We start from the raw sequence: 23,966 nt of genomic DNA on the forward strand, positions 1-23,966 counted from the left end.
AGAGGAAAAAGGGAAGTTTTCTGAAGAGTCCTATGGGAATGGATGAGACAATTTACATTTTTTAGAATACTTGTATAGAGAGGAAAAGGAGGGCAGGTAAGAGGATGAACATAAAAATCATTAAGTCCTGTAAGATGAGTGTTGGTCATGACAGAAAGATGAAGACAACCCAGATGTGGGAGTGGGGAGGGAGAGACAGAGACAGAGAATGGAAAGAACCCCTACTCGGGGTAAGTGGGACAGTAACAACCATCGGAAGGCTGAGCTGCTTAATCCTTATTTTAACTTCATTTTCTCTGATAAGAAAAGTGATTTTTGGACTAGGAAAGGCACAGCACAGATGACTGATAGGGAAAGTCATTTGAGAGTAGGAAAGTACCTTCCTGCCTTTGAAGAATTCAAGTTACCAGGCTTCTCTGGTACTGACTGAAGAGGCATGGGAGAGGATCACTGAGCCACCTCTGCTGATACTGGACAGATCATGGACAATGGGCCCACACCAGAGGGTTGGAGGAGGGCAAATACCCCAGTTTTCAAAGAAGGCAAGAGAATGGAGCCTGCAAGCTGTAGGCCACTGAGCTGGGCTTGGATTCCTGGAAGAATTCTTTTTGTGGTTGTTCAGTCCTTTTTAATACTTTATAGCCCTATTTGGGGTTTTCTTGGCAGAGATACTGGAGTTGGTTTGCCGTATCCTTCTTCAGCTCATTTTATAGATGAGGAAACTGAGGCAAATGGGGGGGTCCCACTACTAGGAAGTGTCTGAGGCCACGTTTGAACTCAGAAACCAGTGCTCTATCTCCTCTGCCACCTGACTGTCCAAGAGAATTTTAGAATGTAGCATTGAAGACAGGGTTAAAGAACAGGGAGTCTGCCTGGCTTCCTCAAGAGCCGTCGTGCCAGACTTTTATTTCTGGTTTTTAAAACAAGGTTACTAGACTAGTAGATCAGGGAATTGCTGTAGCTGGAACTTACCTAGATTTTATCAATACACCCCATCAGGTCTGTCACGCTGTTCTGCTGAAAAAGATGGAGAAATCTGTGCTAGGCAGTAGTATGTTGTGGAGTCTTATTGGGTTCAGAAGAATCAACTTTGTAAGTGCAGGATTGGGCCATGAAGTTAGGCATCAGTTCTTCTGAAAGAGGTGGGGGTTGGGGGTGGGAGCTACAAGGGGAGGGGCTTTAGGGAATTTCAGATGCACTGTGGATGATATGGCCCTCCAGCGATGGAATGGGATCTCTTAGGTTATCTTAAGAGGGGCGAATTATCTGGGGAGGTGGTGGTCCTGGGGTTCTCTGCCCTGGTCAGATCAGCTGGAGTCTTGTGTTCAGTTGTCTGTGCCATGTTTTGGTTAGGATGTCGATAAGCTAAAGAATGTCCAGAAGAAGGCGACCCAGGATGAGGAAGAGCAGTGAATTCATACCAGTGCAAGAGCAGCTTAAGGAGCTGTATATGTTTAGCCAGGTTGAGAATGGACTTTTTGTTGGGGACAATTGTCTTCCTGTATCTGAAGGGCTGTCATGGGGAAGTGAGATTCACTTTGTTCTGAATGGCCCTAGCGGGCAAAGCAAGGAGCAGAGTGGAAGTTGCAGAGGTAGGTTTGACCCACTCTTAAGTGTAGGGCCTGGCACGTAGCAGATGCCAACGTGACATAAGTAGAACACTATCTTACATTAGAACTGTCCAACTTTGGAGTAAGATGCCTGAGGGTGCAGGTAGGGAGTGGGCTCCCTGTCACTGGAGATCTTCCGGCAGAGACTGGGTGATTGCTTGGAGGATACAAGATTTTGTCGTTCAGCTGTTCTTCTGTTGTGTCCAGCTCTTCATGACCCCATTTGAGGTTTTCTTGGCAGAGATACTGGAGTGGTTTGCTGTTTTCTTCTCCAGATCATTTTACAGATGAGGTATACAAAGTTCAGTGACTTGCCCAGGGTCACATGACCAGTTAAGTTTTGGATGCCAGATTTGAACTCTGGTTTTCCTGACTCCAGGTCTGGCAGGGGAAGAGGTGGAGGGGATTATCTTTCAAGCATGATTTGGACTGTTTGATCACTGAGCCTTCTAACTCAGATTCAGGGATGCCGATTCCATGGATGAAGTGGGCAAGATTGAGTGATTCAGAAACTTGATAGAGGGGTGGGAAAGGGAGTAATGGAGTGAGATTGGGGAAAGTTGTGACATGGGGGAAGCACACCCAGCTGGAGGTCCCTGAGGTACAAGAGGACCATGCCAGGATGAGGTCTGCTTTGGGTCAGTAGGGAGTTTAAATGGGGGTGAGGTGAGCTCATACAGGGAGGATGAGAAAGCGTCTCCTTAGGCTTTGGGGTGTGGAGATAGGTAATTGCTTCATGAGCACTGTGGGCAGAATCTGATAGCAGAGTAACCTGTTTGTTATTGAATACTGTAATAATCGAGCTTTCCTTTGGGTAGTTCAGAAACTTTTATCATGCATCCAGGAGCAGGATGGTGATGGAGGTCGTTTCAGCACCTATCGGTGCATCTCACAGCGCCCAGAGCTGTCTGCTCAGCCCACTTCTGCTTTTCATCTTACTGCTTCCTTTTCTCCTCCATGACACTGTTGTAACCACAACGTTGAGGTTATTGCAGATTCCTCACAGAATGGACTGAACAAGCAGTTTTCACTTCCAGACTGATTTATGTTTGTGCCCTAAATAGCACAGATGAAATGATTAGCCAACAGGAGGCAAGTGGGCCTGGATGCTTCAACTCTTTTTTCAGCAGCTCTTCCTTAGCATGAAAAAGCCGTTAAATCACGCATGTGTTTTCTGACTGTGCTCTATTAAAGGAGTACATGTGCAGACTTGTTGGAAAATCTTGGCCAGTGGGCTTGGATTTTACCTTCAGATTGTGGGATTCTGATAGCATGCAGTAACGATATGCTAAGCAATAGTTTAGCAAGATGGGGAAGTGGGTAGGGGGCTAGGCTTGGAGCAGGAGTCCTTGGGTTCAAATCTGGCTCATGCGAACATAGGTGTGTTAACTTTTCTGAACCTTACCCCATCTGGCACCTGGGTCACAGAGGGGTAGGACTGTGGGTATCATACAAGATAATGTATGTAAAGTACTTTGAAATCCTTAAAGCATCATTATCAGTCATCTCCTTTCAGAGTACAGAGTTGGCCATGATCCCTCCACAGGGTGCCTACAGAATTGAAGTGGTGGGTGAACATGATTTCTCTCCCTTTGGGTGAGCTTGTAGCTCTCAGAATCTGTTTTGTTAGCCTAACTCAGAGATGACACAGCCTTTGCTGTTTCCTCAAGGCACTGATTATTCTGGATTTCATTTCACTCATGCTTTGCAGAGTCAAGGAAATTCATTCTTTCTATGGTAGTACCTGACCCCCTTTCGTGTAGTTATCATCAGTGGGAGCCCCTCCTTATTAGAGCAAGGACTGGTTCTCATTTATGTAATGAAATATACTGTGCAAATTCAGATGCCTAATAGTGTCTCAGGGAAATGCCTGTCGTTGTTGAATTTCTTGGAATTCTGCCCACTTTAGAATGGTATTTAACTCAACCATTCCAGAGGGGGAGATACCCACCTGTAAGCTGCTTCGACTGCCTCTGGCCACTGAGGACTTCAAGGTTAACAAGGGGTTTTCTCATCACAACAACCCTGTGAGGAAGGAGATAAGGATTGCTCTTTACCTTTTTACAAGGAGGAAGTTAGATCTCAGAGAAGTGAAATGATTTGTCCAAATGTTAATGGCAGAGCTGGGACTCTTGTCTCTCTGCTTCCTACGATCTTTCTACCATACCTTGCTATTGGCCTTGGATATGGAGATGTGCTTGGGTACCCTGATAGAACTCTGGTTTTATCCATTTGGGGTTCTTCCTCCAATGGTACCCATCTCACTCATTCACATCTTCTTATCCATTGTGACTCTTGTCCTTGGGCTCCATAAATCCTCTTCAGGAAGCTAACCCACACTGCCAGATTGGGGGAGGGGGCCAGAGGGGAAGGAACGTGGGTCTTCTTTCAGTCTCTATACACATCCAGCCCATATTTTTTTTGCAATCATCTCTTTGTCCCTATGCCTCCCTAGGCTGCCACCCTTGCCTCTGTGGATTACCCCCTGCTTCTCAGAGTGCCTTTCATAGGTTGTCTTCCCCGACAAGCTTCTTGCTTGCTTGTATCCCCAGTGCTCAGCACGGGTACCTGGCCCATACCAAGCATTGAATAAATGCTCCATCTGCCTGGCACCTCTCCGTTGTTTTCAAAAGCTTGTACCTCGGTGGCATATTCTTACCCAACAGAATGAGCTCATCTTGAGCCACAGTTTGGTGTGATTTCATTGGTGAGGGGGGCAATTCTACCCTGCAACTTTTAGTCTTAAACTGTGGCCTGGGGAAGGAGCAGCACTGATAAGTTAAGTGACTTGCCCAGGATGACAAGACCTATACTGGGGTTATCTTGATTTATGGACCATTTCTCCGACCACCATATCAGCAGCTGACACAGTGGAGAGGGCTGACAGGTTGGAAGATGCCCTAGGAGAATATTACAGAGAGCACAGTTTTCCTCTTCACAAACAAGCATCTTCCTCCACATCATTCTTGGGAGTGCATTTCTCTTGGCATTGTCATCATCTCAGGTTCTTCTCCCACCTGCCTACACGCTCACTTTCACTCTCCTCCTAAGCTCAGAGACCCACTTCTAGGATACGGAGTTGGGAACTCTGAAGGGGCTAGCATTTCCCTTTTTCAGGACTCTGCATTTCCGGTTACATGACTGCACGTGTGCATGTTAGAGATTGCCAACTCTGCGTAACCTTGCAGTGTAGAGAAACATCCACTGGGTGCTGTTGAGCCCACTTTCTGCTTCCGGGACGAGCACTTGGCTGCCAGAGTGCTGATGCTGGGAGGGAAGCTTCCCAGGAGACGGAACCTCAGGGGTTCTTTCCTTGAGAAACAGTTGAGAAATTTCTTTCCTGCCTGTTTAGCTCTTTTTTTCATGATGCCGCATGGGTTATTAACAGAGGGACCGTTTCTCACTGTCCCTCTTCCCTTTGTTTTTCCTTCCTTCCCATTGCTTCCAGTCTTGGTTTACTGCCAAACAGCCTCTTGTGAAAGGACCGCCTAATTAACCCTGCGCTAATTAACAATTTAAAATTACACACTATGACTGTTCATATTTAATTCTCAGGATGCCTGGGTAACAGCAAGACTAACTACTCCCCCCTAGCCCCCCAATCCCCTTCCCTCTACCATTCTCTGTTTCCTTGTGCTTCTGTATTTGAACACTTTTTAAGAAAGAGATCTGAAATGCTTAATGTTGCATTTGAAAAGCCCCTGACTCTGAAGGTTTTGTCATTTGCTGAGCAAGGAAGACTTCCTAACTGTATCAATTTTAGGAGTATTGATTGACTGTATTGGGGAGTAAACAAGGTGATAGATGTTGGCTCATGGCCCTAGACATCAACAAGCAGATAATATCCAAGAACTAGAAACGCCCCAGGGAGGCTCTTTCAGGGTGAAGGGGTTTGGCCTCCTTTTGGGGAGATAGATCTGTTTGCTGTTCTTGAGGACTTTTCTGAAAGCAGTGCCTTTGGAGGTATAAAGAGATAAGGGCCTGGTCCCGAACCCCTTATTTTAACGGTCCTGTTTAAGTGATGCTCTCTGTAGGACTCTAACTTGTCAAAACTGAAAAAGACTTGAGTGTGACAAGTATTCTGGAGTAGGGGAGGCTTTAAAGGAAATTTAAAGGAAAAGAAGCAGGCCGAGAGATTGTAATGAGGGACTGAAACGAAAGGTAATGAAAGGAGAGAAAAGGGGCTAAGAGGCTGGAGGAGTGGTTGAACAAAAGGGGCTGTTAACTCCAGCTGACTGTGTAGCCTATGGAAGCCCAGGGACTCTTTGGGTTCTCAGACTGCTCTCTGTAACTGAAGATCATTGATTTTACGGGAAACCATGTTTACAGACAGAGTGCTGATCGACCTGACGAGTTGACTCCTGCCTCCTTAAGTAAGAACTACCTTTTTCTTATTGACTGGCTGATAAACAGAGCAGGGGAACCAAGAGAGACTGTGGGATGAAGGAGAGGATGGGAAAGTGTTAGATGCACAAAGGTGTTGGCATTAAAAGATGAACATCTTCATAGTTTGGGGTCCTCTCTCTCCCGTCATACTCTATACTCAGGATCTCCCTAACTCCCCCCCACCCCAGAGAATAGAAATAGTATTGAAATAATGCCACCTGCCTGTTAACTTAAATAACTAGTTTTCTCTAAGTGGTGTGCATGTTATAAAAAGTTGCAGGTTTGATTGTTTGGAACCAGAATGGGAGTATTCTCTCCCATTTTTTGAGCCAACTAGAACTAATGGTTCCTAATGATGCTGGGATCACTGGATATCACAGCGTCACACTATTTTAGGGTTGGTGAGTATTGGAACTGTCATGTAGCTAATCCAAGTGGGGAGAAGTTGTTTTCTTCTGTTCTTAATGCAATTCAGTCAACCCTTGTGATGTTTCCTGGCGTCTCTGAGTGCCGTGTTAGGTACTGGGTGTACCCAAATAAAAACTCGGCAGCCTTGGGAGGAGGCTGTATTCCCGGGTGCCCACAGATCTGCCCTAAAAAGAGGAAGGAGAGGTCAGAGAGAGAGAGGGAGGAGAGATTGGAGAGGAAGTGATGAGAGGTTAGGAGGGGGTTCTCCTGCTTGGGCAATATTTTTAAAGTCATAGCTCTTTCACCGGACAGTTTGTTGAGGGGGAGGAAGAGAGAAGCAGAGGAAGAAAAGCCCACCAATTAATTGGTAAACGCTTGCAGGTTTCTCTGGCCTGGCCTGGCCTGGAGAGGAGATTGGCTTTCCTGTCAATAAACAAGTCCCCAGTGCAGCATCAAAGCTGCACTCCTTTATCAATCGTGGCCTCCCTTTCCCGCATGTTCCTGTAACTTACCAAGCATTTATGACATTGATTTTACAATCAGGCTGTTAACCCTCCCGCCCCTTCAGCCCTACCAACCTTTTTGGCCCAAGCTGTCAATCAAGGGCCTTTCAGCCAATCACGTCTAGGCTGAAAAGGGAGTCACTCTACAGCTCCTCACTTGCACCGGAGTTGAACCTTGTTGGAAGGAATTCTTCCTTCGTTTGGATTTCTCTTTTGATCAGAGAGTATCCCTGTTTAAAACTAGGAACAATGGGATGTCTTTTTATAAGAGACGATGGTCTTTTTGTTGTCATGGAGCTCAAGAGAGCCCCAATAAAAAGGCGTGGTGGCTCTGTGCATGTGTGTGTTTAGGTAAATAAAACTTGTCTCTTTATTGCAAAGAAAGTTCTTTCCCTAGAGACTCTTAAAACTGTGTTCCCAATCCTTTCCCGAGGGGGAGCTGTTGGCTTACTCTCTAGGCTAGGATCAGGATTTGGGAAAAGAAAGGGGGAAGAAAACATGCACACGTGCGCGCGCGCACACACAGACACAAACAAATCAAACACACACACACACACACACACACACACACGCACACAAAAACAAACAAATCAACCAAACTAGAGTCGCCACAAATCAAATCCAAATCTCCCCCCAACTTTCCTCTTCTGGGGATGAAAGAGTTTTATGCAGAGATAGAATGGCAACCCTTTACAGCCAGGGAGAGAGGGATAAGAGGGCTGTGGAAGCAATGACTTGGGCTCTCTCTTTTCAGGGCTGTGCTGTGAGCAGTTGCTTGCAGGAACACTGTGGCTAGTGAATAAATGCACCTGTGATGCGGATGCCATAGGAGAGATGGAGTGTGATGGAGGGGAATCTGATGCCGCTCTCCCTAGGGAGGCATGTCTCTCAAAGGGCAAATTCACTTCAATGATACTCTCCTCTCTGAAATGGAAAAGCCTCAGGGTTGAAGGACAGCTGCCTGGTTATTGTACGAGAACTGAGAGGCAGGTGTGGAACAGAATGATTGCTGAGCACAGCTGGTGTCTTTGGGTCAGCAAAGACCCTCGACAGAAAGGCAGCCAAATGATACCGGGATGTCTGAATCAAAGTTTTTCACTAAGAGTACAGGGGTGTAGACAGTCGGGAAAGGGGTGTTACCGATTAAACTGTAGTATGTTCTCTCTAGAAATGGGAGCGTTTTATCCTTCTCAAATGTTTTCATACTCCAGCTACAGACATTTTAGGAGAAGATGTGGTCTGGTGAAGACAGCAGGGATAGACAGAGAGGGAAAGGCAGGTTGTCACCTAACAAATGGTTCAATTTGGAACCTCAGTTTTCTCATTTGGTAAATGGGTCTGGTGCTACTTTGATTTTGAGCAAATGAGAGATCACAAAGTTGTTGAGTTTGAATTAGGGTAGTAACTGCCATACAGAGCTAAGTGAGTAAAGAGTGCCTCAGTAAGGTTCCCTGAACCTACACATTTTCTGTTAAAATATTAATGTATAAATATGGCTTTTTAAAATGTGGCTTTTTAAATTAGTTAGCTAAGAGTATTTGGTTTCCAGGGATCATCCATATATATACAGTCTCATTCTTGACTTCCTAGATTAAAATATTATGTTTTTTGACTTAGTGAGTTTTTTTTTTCCTTTTAACTTTTGCTTTGGGGTTTGAACAATTGAAGTCTTTTTCTTCTTTGCTGGTGCTTATCATATTGCTCTTATGCTAACAGTATGTTCCTGAAGAATTGAAATTCTGTTGGGGACGATCTTCAGGGGGTAATGGAAGCCGAAGAGCCATTTCTTGTATTTCTTTCCTTGGACCCTTGGCTACTTATCACAACACAGACACCTGTAGGATCATGCCCCATTATTATCACCTTTGGACATTTTAATAGCATAAAGTGTGTTTTTGGGTTTTTCTAGGGTCTTTGCTCCTCTCTAGGCCTGTTCTGTGAGGTTCAGCTACTATATTGGGTATAGTTAGAAACATCTTAAAAGTGCTCTGTGTGGAATCTTAGCCTTTGCCCTCCTAACATCTTTCCTTTCTCTCTTCCTTTTCTCTCTTTCTCTCTTTCTCTCTCTCTCTCTCTCTCTCTCTCTCTCCCCCTCTCCTCTCCCCCTCTCTGCTCTCTTCAGGTCCGAACCGTACTGGGTGCAATGAAAGCTCCATGCAGGCCTTACCATGGAAGGCTGTGACTCGCCTGTCATCCCTGGGAAGGACAATGGGTGTAGTATCCCTCAGCACCAGCAATGGACTGAACTCAACAGCACCCACCTCCCTGACAAACCCAGTAGTATGGAGCAGTCCACCACAGAAAACCACGGGCCCCTAGACAGCCTGAGGGCCCCCTTCAATGACCGCCTCCCGGACAGCACCAACTCTGCCGGCCCCACCGCTGAGCCCGCTAGCAAGGAGGTCAGCTGCAACGAATGCTCGGCCTCTTTTGCCAGTTTACAGACCTATATGGAGCACCACTGCCCCAGCGCCCGCCCCCCTCTTCCCCTGAGGGAGGAAAGTGGGAGTGAGACCAGTGAGGAGGGGGATGAGGAGAGTGATGTGGAGAATCTAGCTGGAGAAATAGTCTACCAGCCAGATGGCTCAGCGTACATTGTGGAAAGCGTCAGCCAGCTGATCCAAAGTGGGGGGGCCTGCAGCAGCGGCAGTGGGGCTCTCCCGTCGCTCTTTCTGAACTCTCTGCCTAGTGCTGGGGGTAAGCAGGGGGAGCCCTCTTCTGCTGCACCAGTCTACCCACAGATCATCAATACTTTCCACATAGCCTCATCCTTCGGGAAATGGTTTGAGGGCTCAGACCAGTCCTTCCCGAATACCTCAGCCCTGACGGGCATCAGCCCCGTCCTGCACAGCTTCCGCGTGTTTGATGTGCGACATAAAAGCAACAAGGATTACCTGAACAGCGATGGTTCTGCCAAAAGCTCCTGTGTATCCAAAGATGTCCCCAACAATGTGGACCTGTCCAAGTTTGACGGCTTTGTGCTCTATGGAAAGAGGAAGCCCATTCTCATGTGTTTCTTGTGTAAGCTCTCCTTTGGGTACGTCCGATCATTTGTGACCCATGCAGTGCATGACCATCGAATGACCCTGAGTGAAGAAGAGCGGAAAATTCTTAGCAATAAGAACATTTCCGCTATCATCCAAGGAATAGGCAAAGACAAGGAACCCCTTGTAAGTTTTCTGGAACCAAAAAACAAAAACTTTCAACACCCTTTAGTTTCTGCAGCTAACCTCATAGGCCCCGGACACAGCTTTTATGGGAAATTTAGTGGCATTCGGATGGAAGGGGAGGAAGCGCTGCAGGGCGCTTCGGCCAGTGCTGCAGAGCAGCCCCAATCAGGCCTCTTGACGCCTGGGACCCTCTTGAACCTTGGCGGGCTAACCAGCTCAGCTCTGAAGACCCCAATTACCTCAGTCCCCCTGGGCCCCCTGGCTTCCAGTCCTACCAAATCCTCAGAGGGCAAGGACCCTGGGGTAGCAGAGAGTGAGAAGCAAGAAGTGGGTGACCAGGATAGCCTCTCAGAGAAGGCAGAGCCAGCTGAGGATGTGGAGGAGGAGGAGGAGGAAGAGGAGGAGGAAGATGCAGAGGAGGAGGAGGAGGAGGAGGAGGAAGAGGAGGAGGAGGAAGAGGAGGAAGAGGAGGAAGAGGAGGGTTGCAAAGGACTCTTTCCCAGTGAGTTGGAGGATGAACTAGAGGACAGGCCCCATGAGGAGGCTGGGGCCACGGCAGGTGGCAGCAGCAAAAATGACCTTGCTCTCTCAAACCAAAGCATTTCTAACTCTCCCTTAATGCCTAACATGCTCCAGACTTTGTCAAGGAGTGCAGCTTCTACTAGTTCTAATTCTCCTTCTTCCTTTGTTGTCTTTGATGGTGCAAACAGGAGGAGTCAGTTAAGCTTTAACAGTGAGGGTGTCAGGGCCAGCGTGGCAGAGGGCAGCAGGAGGTTGGACTTGACTGATGAAAGTGCCAATAAAGACAATGCCACAGCACCAGAACCAAATGAGAGCACAGAGGGGGAAGATGGGAGCTACCTCTCCCATCACCAGCACGCTGGGGCCCTCTGTGAGCTTGGGGTGGGGGAGTGCCCCTCGGGGAGTGGTGTGGAGTGTCCCAAGTGTGACACGGTCCTGGGCTCTTCGCGCTCCCTGGGGGGGCACATGACCATGATGCATTCTCGTAACTCATGTAAGACGCTCAAGTGTCCCAAGTGCAATTGGCACTATAAGTACCAGCAGACACTTGAGGCGCACATGAAAGAGAAGCATCCAGAGCCCGGGGGCTCATGTGTCTACTGCAAAAGTGGGCAACCTCACCCGCGGTTGGCACGAGGTGAGAGCTACACGTGTGGTTACAAACCTTTTCGCTGTGAGGTCTGTAACTACTCTACTACTACCAAAGGCAACCTCAGCATTCATATGCAGTCTGACAAGCATCTGAACAACATGCAGAACCTGCAAAATGGAGGGGGAGAGCAAGTCTTCAGTCACACTGCTGGGGCTGCGGCTGCGGCGGCGGCAGCAGCGGCTGCAGCAGCAAACATTGGCAGCACCTGTGGGGCCCCCTCCCCCACCAAACCAAAAACCAAGCCCACCTGGCGATGTGAGGTATGCGACTACGAGACCAACGTGGCCAGGAACCTCCGCATCCACATGACCAGTGAGAAGCACATGCACAACATGATGCTGCTTCAGCAGAATATGACCCAGATGCAGCACAACCGGCACCTGGGCCTAGGGGCCCTGCCGTCCCCGGCCGAGGCAGAGCTCTACCAGTATTACCTGGCCCAGAACATGACTCTGCCCAACCTCAAGATGGACAGCCCTGCCTCTGATGCCCAGTTCATGATGAGTGGATTTCAGCTGGATCCCACCAGCTCCATGACGACAATGGCGACTCCGACTCTAGGTGAGGCTCAATTTTAATTTTTACTCTGTGGGTTGGTTGGGAGAGGAGACGATGAGGTCATTCTGTGGATTTTTCCCCCCTTCTCAAGTTTCTCTGTGGACAGTTGAGTGCCCCTAGCCTAGTCCATTAGATTTCACCAGGTATTTCCCAAAACCTGCTTGTATCTTATAAATAAGCACAAAAGAATTCATTCATTCATTCCATTTATTCATCAGATAAACATTTGGGTAGTGCCTACTCAATACCTGGCCTGGATTGAGCTCAAAGTAGAGGTGTTCCCTTCAGATCTCAAGTTATCATGGTGCACCCTCGCTTATGGTTCTTAGTCTGGGGTGCTCTGCTACTCTCCCATGTTCACTCTTTCTGTCTCTGAATCTCTCTCTCTGAGACATCCACCATTTTTGTGATCTTTCTCTCACCTCTTTAGCACTTATTGGGAATGATCGGAAATTGTAGTTAGCTGTTATATGAGAAAGAGGAAGCATTGCATCAATGGAGGGCTTGAAGTGGGTACAGAACATTGGGCATTGTGCCAAGGTTGTTAAGGATTCCCAAGAATTTTCACTATCACCAATCAGATTCTCAAGCCCTCCTTAAAAAAAAAGGAAGATAAGGTGAGTATGGAATACATGGAAGTGAATTTGGGATTGAGTTGTTACATATGATCATTTTGGTCAAAAGGAATGATGCTGGGTCAGTTAACAGTTCAATGTTAAAACATTGATGGGTGACTGCTTGGTTCAAATTAATAGGACAAGGTAGATTAGGCTAACCTTGGTTAAACTCTTGGTAAATGTGCTTTCATCACATTGAAAATGGTGGAAATGAGGCTTGGCTTGTAGAAAAATCAGATTAGCCATAATAATTGGAAGGTAAGTTAAGAGGGACTTGATGGCAGTTTTTAGATTGGAGATAATTTTAGAAAAGTGAGGAATGTTCAATCAGAATGCCATATACTCAGGCATTGGGTCTTCTCTGGGTCCTTCTCTTTGTGCTTATCCTCTCTAGAACTTAAAGGTACTTCCTGTATATTGGATGCTGTAGACCATATTATTTAGAAACCAACTCTACTTCTTTTGAGATTCCATTTTTTCAAACCAAGTTATTTCACTGGACCAGTTTTTAAAGCTAAACTTCCCCCTTTGTCTTTCTACCTATGTCTCTGGACCTTTAGTCCCTGACTTGCTGTAATTCTCTACACCTTCTATGATAACATTAACCCCTTGAGTTTAGCCATGTGGCCCATTCCTGATAGAGGGGTGATAACTAAATACCTTTGTCCTGTGGTGTAGGTTCATGCCAGAAGAAACAAATCCAGTAATTCTCAAGCGTTGACACGTGCTCTTTTAATCCTCATTGATCTTGATGAAATTGTTGGTATGTCTTTCAATTTGTCCGTTTCCTGGTGTGGTGCTTAAATTTGTAATATTTTCTAGCTTCAAACATTTTAGGTAACTCTTAAATTCCAATGGGTGCTAAAATATTTTAACTTAAATTGCTTAATCATGTCAACATAGATTTTTACTAACTCTTGAAATGAACAAACCGTTACTACTGCCATCAGTAGGATTGTTCCAACAGTTTTGCAAGGAATAGCAGGGAGAACTGGAAGCCAGGGGTAGGTCTTCAAGGAAATGAAAAAGCTGGCTAGGTAGTAATGAGATGGTACTCTTTGTTCTGTAAATATAAGAAGGGAAATAGACTTCAGTTGGACCAATAGGAATTTTACTTAACAGAAATCTCTGACAGAACTGGAAATAAGTAAGGTAGAGACATAGACAGCTTGTATATCTGTGTGTCTGTCACTCAACTAATTCCTACTTGAGATACACGCTCTTCCCCCCCAGAAAAGGGAGGTGGGAAAGACCACATTTAATAGGAACTTATAATTTAATTGTGGATTTAAGATGTATTCATTCAAACATTTTCTAAGCATCTGTGTCAGGTGCAGGAAGAGACACAATGTTTAGAGAAGACACAATTCCTCGCCCATTTGGAGCTTGTAGTCTAATTTTATAAAGCTGTAATTCATACAATTGCATAAGTGAATAGGAGAGTCACCAATGTTCTGTAGAAGTTCTGAGAAGGGAAAGTTAGTAGTTGTGGGTCAGGAGAGTTATCAAAGAAGGCTTTGTGGGGGAATTGACGTTAGAGTTGGGTAGGTAGAGTCACAGTAGAAGGGAGGAGGGCATGCTAGAAATAGGGAGTTGGATGAGGAAAACCATAGATGTGGAAGGGAAGTGTAGCACCTATCCAAGAGGCAAGAGGAGACAACAAGTAGAGAATGATGGCCGGGTGACACATCACCACCTTGTGTTTGGCCAAATGGCATACTGAGTAGAAGCAGAAGGTTAGAGTAGATAACCCAGTCAGGCCTCATCTCATTCCACCTAACATGATGTGTTTAATGGCTCTAGCTGAAACTGGAGAAAGAGATTAGGAAGGCATGACATCAAAGCAGACTATTTTCATGACCTGTACTGACAACAGATAATCTTTTAATCTAACATACAAATAATCTCTATCTCCACTTTATTTCCAGAAAGAACAGACTTCTTAGTATTGTTGTAGAAACGTTATTTCTATCTAGTTCAGGCAGTAACAGCCTCTACCATAACTAGTATGGCTGAGTGAGTGTCAGGCTACTTCCTAGTTCTTCTTCATCTTAGGAGTTATTTTTTTCTAGGTGGATAGTATAACTATGACAATTCAGATGGCAGCCCAAGGTGGGCATAGGAATAAAACATTGCCTTTACTGAGCTTTGGTTGTATGGAACACTAAGAAAGTGAGTCTCTCAATCAATGTCAGGGCTTACGGTTTGACTGAAACAGATCTCACCAATGGGAAGCAGATCTATATAAATAAGAATAGCAGTAATTCGCTACTTTGCTGTTGCTTGGCCTATAGTAGCTCTTCATCTAGAAGAAGTCTTCAGATATTACAGGTTATTGGATTTTGTTAGAAAAAGAAATCTTTTCTATTTTTATTTGTTTGTTGCAGAATTTACCCCAGTGCTTAAAAGTTTATTATTTTAGCCATTCTTTTGAAATAGCATTAACCTAAATATTGTTAAACAAAGGAACTCATTCCATTCTAGTGTGGTTGTGATATATCTTTTTCTGAAAGTGGTTAAAAATGGAATCTTTGGTCCCATCATAGCAGGAAAGTTAACATGAATTTTTTTCTAAAGAGAAGAATTGGACTTGACACATACTAGTAGTTTTTTCCAACCTTTAACTCAAGGTCATTTGTCTTTTCAAGTAGTGCTGTGAAAGGGAATGCATCTTTAAAGCCATACCTCAGAATCCTTGGGAGCTCCTTCAGGACAGGAACTGTCTTTTGCCTCTTTTTTTTCTTTTAATCCCCAATGCTTAGCACAGTGCCTGGCACATAGTAGACTCTTAATAAGTGTGTTTTTGATTAATTAGTAGATATGATTCCTAATGACTGCAAGACTTGAAACAGTTGACTTAGGGATAGGGATCCACTTTCTCTTACATGAATTGTGACATATCCTGGTCTCTGTCATTGGGGAACATGGTATAAATTTGTTGTTTTAAAATAAGATTTCTACTTGGCGACATTGGACATTCACTATTTTGCTTATATCAGACATTCACATCTATTCCTTGAGATTGAGGACCTGAAGTACATTTAGGCCAATACTGTTTTCTGAACGCATAGTTTCAAATCCATTTCTCTTTGGCTTTCTTTTTTCATTGACTTTCATTTTAGGTCAAGAACTTGGGGAGTGGGAAAAAGATTTATAACTTCTTGGTTGACAACTAGACTTAGCTTTTTAATTAAACATCTGGCATCTGAGGGCTTAAATGCCTTTTAGAGTAATAGTGAGGTTGTTAAAAAAAAAAAAAGTTGAGACTGGATGCTTCTGGCCATAGATGGAAAGGAAACAAGTATTTATTTGTTTCTTGTTTTGTGCTTCTCCCAGGCAGAGGTTTTTCTTTTTTTTTTTTTGGCCTGGACATTGTATGAATTTCTGTGGATGGTAATGTCTGTTCAGGTGACCTATTATACATTGAAAAGTGAGAGAGTAGAGTTTTTTTTTTCATTCTTTGCTCTTTTGCCCTAAAAAGAATGCCATTTCCCTGACAAGAGCAACCATACTTCGCACAAGAGATGCCAAAAGTGAGCTTCTAAAGTCTTCTGAAATGTGTGTAGATAAGAGATTTGGGTGGATTTTTAAATGCTCTCTAGTCTTCACAAACCCAATCATGATGTTGAGAAAAGCTCACAGGAATGCTTTCTCTATCATGATGCTTCCTAGTGGAACATTCATAGGCCAAATATTAAAAACATGAAATGATAATATCTCTCTTGAATTGGTTTACCCACTAGGAAACTGATCAGATACAAACAACAAAATCCAGACCAACTGAAAAATTTAGCTGAAATATTAGAGGGGAGAAAAACATAAACTGGCTGAAGCGTTCGTTTGTGTGTGCACATGTGTGCCTCCGGAGGCAAGTGTGGGAACCCAGAAACTAAATTGTGGGGATGGATGGCTGTACGTTTCTAGGTAAGGGAAGGAAGCTGACTTGTCTCAAGCATTTGTAGTAACACAAATGAGAACCCACTATATTAATTTACTGTCAATGAGCGGAGGTCCACTCTTTGTTTAGTCAGGTCAGAGGTGCACTGGAGATTGATGAGGACGTATGTAAAGGAGGGGAAATGGCCCCTTTCTTTAAAATGAGCAGTGCTACTTTTCTGGTATTTAGCTGCCCATCATTCCCCAAATGAAGAGCCTGGGGTCCTGTTTACAAATATGTCTGTTGTCCTAGAATCTTTGGTTCAAGTAAATCCTGGGATTTAGCCCCAATTCGAAGTCTGACAAAGGAGGAGGTTACTCCTCCAACCAACGTGCTGCCCATTTTTCTGCCTACCAGACTGTGCTGAGGTGCCCATGTTGGCTTGTTCTCCCAGATTCAGCAACTAAATTTAACTGGCCGCCTGGCTGTCCCTCACCCTGACTCAACAATCATATACAAGGTATTCCAGAAAGTCTTAGTGCATCAGTTTTAAGCTATTAAACCTTAAAACTGCACCGAGACTTTTGGGACATCTTGTATTAATCATCTCTCCTCAAACACTTAATAATTGTGTGACTCTCAAGTCACTTTAACTCTTCCAGCCTCCCAGTTTCCTCCTCTTTTCAATGAGGGTGTGACTCAGTGACCTTTAAGGGCTTGTCCAGCTCTCAGTGTATGATCCCATTACCCAGTATGTAGAGAACCCCTGCTGTCTGGGAGTTTACAATCTGGGGAGGCCTTCCATTTCAAAAGACCTTTTCTGGAATGTCAGACTGTCTTGCAGGGTTGAACCAGCTGCATCCAGGGGAATCCCAGGCTTTGAAACATTTCTGTATTGTAGAGCATACCTTGCTTGGTTTCTCTTCATGTCTGAAACAGACCCCTGTGTGACTCATGTCTCCCTCTCTTCACTTAAATTAAAGAGAGAATGTTTCACCCTGGCCTCTTCCATCTGAGACAACCAGCTGTTGCAAACAGGAGCTTCTTTTTCTGACTTGGTTTCCCTCTCTCTCCTTTATGCAGTGGGCGGTGAAATACCCCTAGACATGCGGCTGGGGGGCGGGCAGCTGGTGTCTGAGGAACTGATGAACTTGGGTGAGAGCTTCACGCAGACCAATGACCCGTCCCTGAAGCTTTTCCAGTGTGCAGTATGTAACAAATTCACCACAGACAGCCTAGACCTGCTGGGACTGCACATGAACATGGAACGTGGCCTCCCTGAGGAGGAGTGGAAAGCAGTGATGGGGGACTCCTATCAGTGCAAGCTTTGCCGGTACAATACCCAGCTCAAGGCCAATTTTCAACTCCATTGCAAGACAGACAAGCATGTACAGAAGTACCAGCTGGTGGCCCACATCAAGGAAGGTGGGAAGGCCAATGAGTGGAGACTGAAATGTGTGGCCATTGGAAACCCTGTACATTTGAAGTGCAATGCCTGTGACTACTATACCAATAGCCTGGAGAAGCTACGACTCCACACGGTCAACTCGAGGCATGAAGCAAGTCTGAAGCTGTATAAGGTAAGACAAGCTTACTTGTTCTCTTCCTTGGGAGTGGGTACTTGAGCTTCCCAGGAGAGCGAAGGGTCTTTGGCCCAATGGAACATGGTAGAGTAGCAGGGGAAGAACTCAGCTATTCTTCTCACCTCCTGAAGCTCTCAGCGTCATGGAAGCAAGCCCCCCTGAGGGAAAGCTGATCTTTTTTCCTTCAGTTTATTTGATTATGAAAAACAGGCATTTAATTGACTTTGGAGTTTGAGAGGTTACAGATAGGCTTTTCATTTACCACCTAAGGTGTGTTCTTTAGGTTGCCCTGAGTTCCAGCTTCCTCCCTTCCCTTTTTTTACTATGAACACAGGTGTAGTTTCTAGCCCATGCTGTCACACCCACTCTCTTTTCTCCCTCTCTCCTTTGCCTTCTCCTGTTTGCTTTCTTCTTCCTTTGTTTCCTCTTTGGGTTTTTTCTCCTTTTGCTTTTTCCATCTCACCTTTTCCCCATTTTGCTCTTCTGCCCTTTTCCTTCTTCCTCCCCCACTGGCTCCTTCCATTAGTCTTTTCTGCCATTATTTTCTTCACTGTCCTCTCGCTGCCAAGCCTCTTTTTTTTCTTTGCCCTTCCTCCATCTTCTTTCCCCTTCCCCCCTTTCCTTCTCTCAACTCTGTAGGCTGTAACCCAAGAGGAGCTCCGGATACTGTAAATAGTCCTTTCACTCGAGTGGCAGAATTGCTCCAGACATTTCTATTGATTTTCACTGGACTTAAAGCTTCACCTTTTTCTCTAATCATTCCATAATGGCTTTAGTATGAACAATCAGGTACAAATCGCCATAAATCTAACTAGCCTCATTTCACATATCTTCTCCACACACATGCGCATGCACATGTGTGCACGTGCGCGTGCGCACACACGCACTCATCCTCTCCCTCTCTCTCTTACCATTTTCTTCTGTTTTATTTTTCATTTCTCCTTTTTCCTACCCTTCTCTTTGCTCTGTCCTGTATCATTGTGGCACTGAGTATTCTGTGTGGAGATATTAATTATGCTAAGATTATGTCTTTAGCCAATTTCACATTTAGTTCCTTGTTTATTCTTCTTGTTTTAAATTGAGAGTCCAAATAGATGAAATTTCTTAATCTGTAGATTGGCTGCTCCATGGTTTCAGTAACCCTGGAAATGAAATATGGTTAATCCAAATCAATTTTGTGATTTTTGGAAATCCTCTGCATAGGATGTAACATTGAGCTCCCCCTTTTTTTTGAGGGGCAGGGTGGAAGGGAAGAGGAAAAATAAGTACAGGGTTGGAAACCACCTTTGAGTGTTGCAGGTAAAGTTAAGAGTGAGGCATGACTATAAGGAGTTCCAATTTTATTGGGGTTCATTGGGACCCTACCATACGTATTAAGTTAGCAAAAATTGTCATTCTCCCCCGGCTGAAATGGAGGCTCTTTGCACAGTGCTTTTTAAGTGCAAACTCAAAGGAATATATCTTAATTGTATTTAAGTGGTGATAGGATTTCTAATTTTTCTCACCAAATGAAGATAATTCAAAAGAGATTTAGTTCATGCTTCTCAAATTTATTATGTTGCTTTCAAATTGCTACTAGGAGGAAGTCCAAAGGACCCCTACATCATAGCTGATTGAGATCTGAGAGGGAGTGGTGCTTAGATCTGACCCAGGAGTGATCCCATCTCGATCCCTCACTAGACATTTTATGTCATCAGCGTAATAATCATACAGCAGCTAACATTTTTAGAATTAATCATCAAGCATAGATTAAGCACTTACTACCCACCAAGCACTGTGCTGGGCTTTGGGGATGCGAGAATAAAATTATCCCTACTCGCACGACGCTTATAGTCTAATGCAGTGATAACCACTGCAGATACACAGCACAAATATGAAGCCAACATATATGGTAGTTAAATACGGAATGGTTTGGGAGGATCAGGAAAGCCTTCATGCGGAAGATGGCGCTTGGATAGTGTCTTAAAGAAATGGATGGACTCTCTAAGACAGAGATAAGAGAGTGCATTCCAGCCACGGGGACCAAACAGTGCAAAGACCCACAGAAGGGAGATGAAGCATCATTTGAGGAGCAGAGAGCAGGCCAGCATGGCTGGCTCGCAGAATTGGGGGGCGCAGTAGTGTTCATCAAAGCTGGAAAGACAGGTTGGGGCCAGGTGGGGAAGAGCTTCAAAGAAATCAAATAGAGGGGTTTATATTTTATCTTAGTGTCAGTAGGAACCACTGTAGTTGATTGAGAAGGGGAGTGACCTAGCCATGTATGTGCTTGAAGAAAACTGCTTTGGTGGCAGTTTCTTTGCAGGATGGACAATGGTGGGAGTAAAGAATCATGAGGGGGAAGACCAAGTAGGCAAAAGGAGATGAGGGCCTTAACATAGGGAGGAGGTACTTAGTGAAGAGGAAGAGGTCAGATGCAAAAGATGTTGTAGGTAGAAATGTCAAAATTTGGTGACTGATTGACCATGGGGGCTGATAAGGAGAGAGCAGATAGGGATAATGAGGAGGTTTTTATGGACCAGGGAAGCCAGAAGGATGGTGGGGTCTCCAACAGAAATAGTGAATATGGAAGGGGGAGGGTTTGAGGAGAAAAGTCATGAGTTCAATCTTGGACCTGTTGAGTTTGGAGGTCTCAGGGCCATCCACTTGGAAATGTCCAGTTAGTGATATAAGACTGAATATATAGATTTGCAAATCATCTATTTTCCGATGGCAATTCAACCCTTTAAAGAGCTTTGAACCTAATAGACAGGTGGGAGACAGCAGGGGTAGAGTTTGAGAGGGCTAAGGGATAGTCAGTGCAAAGGCCCAGAGATAGGAGAGACATCATTTGGGAGGAAGGGGAAGAAGACCAAATTACTTTCCTCTAGGACAGGTAAAGGGAGAAATGGAAGCTGATAAGATAGGGTGGGACCAGGTTGTGAAGGTCTTTAAGTATCTGACAAAGTCAGATGATGGACACTGAATTCTACAGGCTAAAGTGTACCTGCCTAGTAGAGAAGTTGATGCAGACCTATGCTGGACAATGTATTCTCAAGATGGAATTCTTTGCAGTATGGACCACTATCCCTTAGGCCAGCTTCTCTGTCCCTTAGAGGAAGCCATGCAATTTGATGGAAAGAGTCTTGGATTTGGAGTCAGGAAGGTGTAGGTTCAGATCCTAGTTCGGATGCTTACCAGCTGTGTGACCTAGAGTAGGCATCAGTTGCCTCAGCTGTAAAATGGGCATGAAAACGTTCAGATGACACAACTTATGAGCAAAGTTATTTCGTTAAGCCTCAGAGTGCTACCTGAAGGTAAATCGTTTGGATTCCTTGCCAGATGAGTGCCTTGAGGTTTGCCAGGTCCCTGACTGCAGAGAGGTTCAGCAGGAGAAGCTGTGTACCTCTCAGGAGTGCTCTGGCAACAACTTAGTTTAACCTCGATCCTTCGTCGTGACTAAAAAGCACATCTCTTACCAGAGAGTGCTGCTTGTCACAGGGCTTTGTTAGTCCCAGCATTTTGGGTCAGGGTGGAGGGAGTTCACGAACCAGTTTTTCTCTTAGGCCCTGGTGTGGTCTGTAGCAAATTGAGATTGATTGGATGTTATTTTTCCTCTTGCTAATGTAATCCATTAGCCTGGCACATGCATAATCAGTTTAGAGCACAGTTAACTGGATGTAATCGAGTTCTTTACTGTCTGCTGGAGAAAATCCTCTCCAGATGCTGCTGACCGAGTGAGAGAAAGCACTGGGCTTATCACAGGCGTATACGCACACACACACATGCATGCACCCACACACCTACACACCTCTTTGCTTTGCCTTAAAAAAATTAGTGCTAGTTTCCTTTATTGGCTGGTTGGGCTGCATTAAAATTATTGTCCAGCTCTGCTGACAGCTAGTAAGGAAGGATCCAGAGTTGCCAATTCTTTACGATCTTTGTAGACTTTCTCTTTTTCTTTTTCTTTTCCTGTGAATTAGGGACTACGGAGGCTGGAGGATCCAAGAAGAGAGTTGGTCCCTTATGATAATCCTACATTCTAAGTAACTCATCATTAAGGGTGATTTTAATGGGGAAAGGAGATGATGGTATTAGAACTGAAAATTTTAAAAGTCTCATAGGTTTGAATCTTAAAAATGGGAGACTTTAAAACTCCATTCTCATTTCCCCTTCAACCCAGACTTTTTCAGTTTGTTTTTTATTACTTGGGGTTTAGAGCTCACAATAAAATCACATAATGATTTCTTTTGAATTACTGATCACTCATTTCCACCCCCACCGGGTAACTTTCTAGAAGTTGATGGAGGGTGGTCACTGGAGCACGGAGAAGATCTTAAGAAATTGGTAATAGTATTGATTATGTTCTCCTAGCAATTAGTCCAATTAGAGTTGAAAGAAAAACCTTAAGAGGCAGTTGTTCTTTAGATTCTATTATTGGGGTGATTGTCACCTTCCTTTTAGATGCCTCAGGCCATCAATATCCACAGCCATGATAGGATGAGTGTTTAGAGAATGTCTGAAAGTTAGAGAAGTTATAATTAGCAGTAACAACAACTTACATTTATTTGTCTAGGATTTCACCCTTTTATTTTCACTTGATCCTTTCAACCTCCATGTGAGGTTTGGCAGATTGAGTATTATTAGCTCCATTTTGTAGATACGAAAGCCAAGATTGAAAGCTTCTTGTAAGTCATAAAATTATGGCAGCTCAGAGTTGGAAGAGACTTGATAAGAAATCTAGTCCAGCCTGTCTTTGAATAGGAATGTCTTCCACAGTATCTCTGGTGAGCAGTTCCCCAGCCTCTGCTCCAAGAAGTATAGTAATGGAGGGTCTCTTCCCATACACCAAGGCAGTTTGTTCTGCTTTGAGACAGTTGAGAAAGTTCTTTTCCATATTGATCTCTTCATTGTGCATTTTGTCCTCGTTCCCTCTCTATATTATCTAGTAATATTTATTAGATTCAGAAAAATCATCTTAAATAAAACAATTATAAACTTAATGTTAGGCTACATAGCATTACTTAAAATAGGCACTTTATTTTTAAGTTGCTTTTCTTGAACAATAAATCTCCCTCCTCTCCACTACTCAGAAAAGCATCCTTTTTAACAAAATAAAAAAACCCCAATTACAATAGCTAATATTAATATAGCACTAAGAAGTTTTAAAAGAATTTTATATATCTCATTTGATCCTAACAATTAACCAGGTGGATTAGATGCACTTATTTATCCCCGTTTTATACATCAGAAAACTAATGTTGAGAGGTTAAATGATTTGCCCCAGGGTCACACAGTATCTGAGGCCGAATTTGAATCCAGGTCTTCCCAACTCTTAAATCCTTACCAACACATTAAGAAAGTATGATTGTATATTGTGCCCCACACCCATAGGGAGGGGTGTACATCTTCATGGGCCAAACTTTGTTATTATATAAAATTTGATTGCAATTTCTTTTCATTATTTCCATTAATGTTCTTGCAGACTTTTGTCTGGGCAGTTAGGTGACACCATGGATAGAGGGCTGGGCCTGGAGTTGGGAATGGGGTCATCTTCCTGAGTTCAAATCTGGCCTCAGACACTGGCTAGTTGTATGACCCTGGGCAAAGCACTTAACCATGCCTACCTCAGTTTCCTCATCTGTAAAATGAGCTGGTGAAGGAAATGGCAAACCACTCCAGCGTCTTTGCCAAGAAAAGCCTGAATGGGGGGAAGAGTTGGACATGACTGAACAACAACAAAGAGGCCCTTGGTACTACTACTTTTGCCAAATGGAGTCACAAAGACTCGGATATGCCTTAACAACAACAAAAGATGTTTGTGTGTTTCCATGTTCTGCTAGTTTCACACTGTCTTGGTTCATAGTCTTCCCATGCTTCATAGTCATAATTTCTTATGGCAAAGTAATATTCCAAATGATATTCCAATTATGTGCCATTTCCTATATCTTTGTGTTTTTTTCCACCAGTTTTTTTTAGTACTACCAAAAACACTTTTACACACACACACACACACACACACACACACACACACACACGATACTCCTCAAGGGTGGGACAATACCTGGCAGAGGGATGGCCTTGGAAAGGATACGGATATTTTA

At 44.3% G+C, this 23,966-nt stretch overlaps 1 protein-coding gene across 4 annotated transcripts in view; it reads left to right on the forward strand.

The window, feature by feature from the left end:
* The window catches only part of ZFHX3 (zinc finger homeobox 3), a 306,829-nt gene that overhangs the window by 95,717 nt on the left and 187,146 nt on the right, over positions 1-23,966 (forward strand). For 2 of the 4 annotated variants that reach the window (XM_072636468.1, XM_072636469.1), the window contains exons 2-3: positions 9,030-11,812; positions 17,387-17,883. In XM_072636468.1, the coding sequence (XP_072492569.1) occupies positions 9,076-11,812; positions 17,387-17,883 (3,234 nt within the window). In that variant the 5' untranslated portion in view covers positions 9,030-9,075. Of the gene's footprint in view, positions 1-1,190; positions 11,813-17,386; positions 17,884-23,966 lie in introns of those variants that run through there. The other 2 variants (XM_072636470.1, XM_072636471.1) reach the window with 2 other exon arrangements.

This window comes from Notamacropus eugenii, chromosome 1, assembly GCF_028372415.1.
Source record: "Notamacropus eugenii isolate mMacEug1 chromosome 1, mMacEug1.pri_v2, whole genome shotgun sequence".
Lineage (NCBI taxonomy): Eukaryota > Metazoa > Chordata > Mammalia > Diprotodontia > Macropodidae > Notamacropus > Notamacropus eugenii.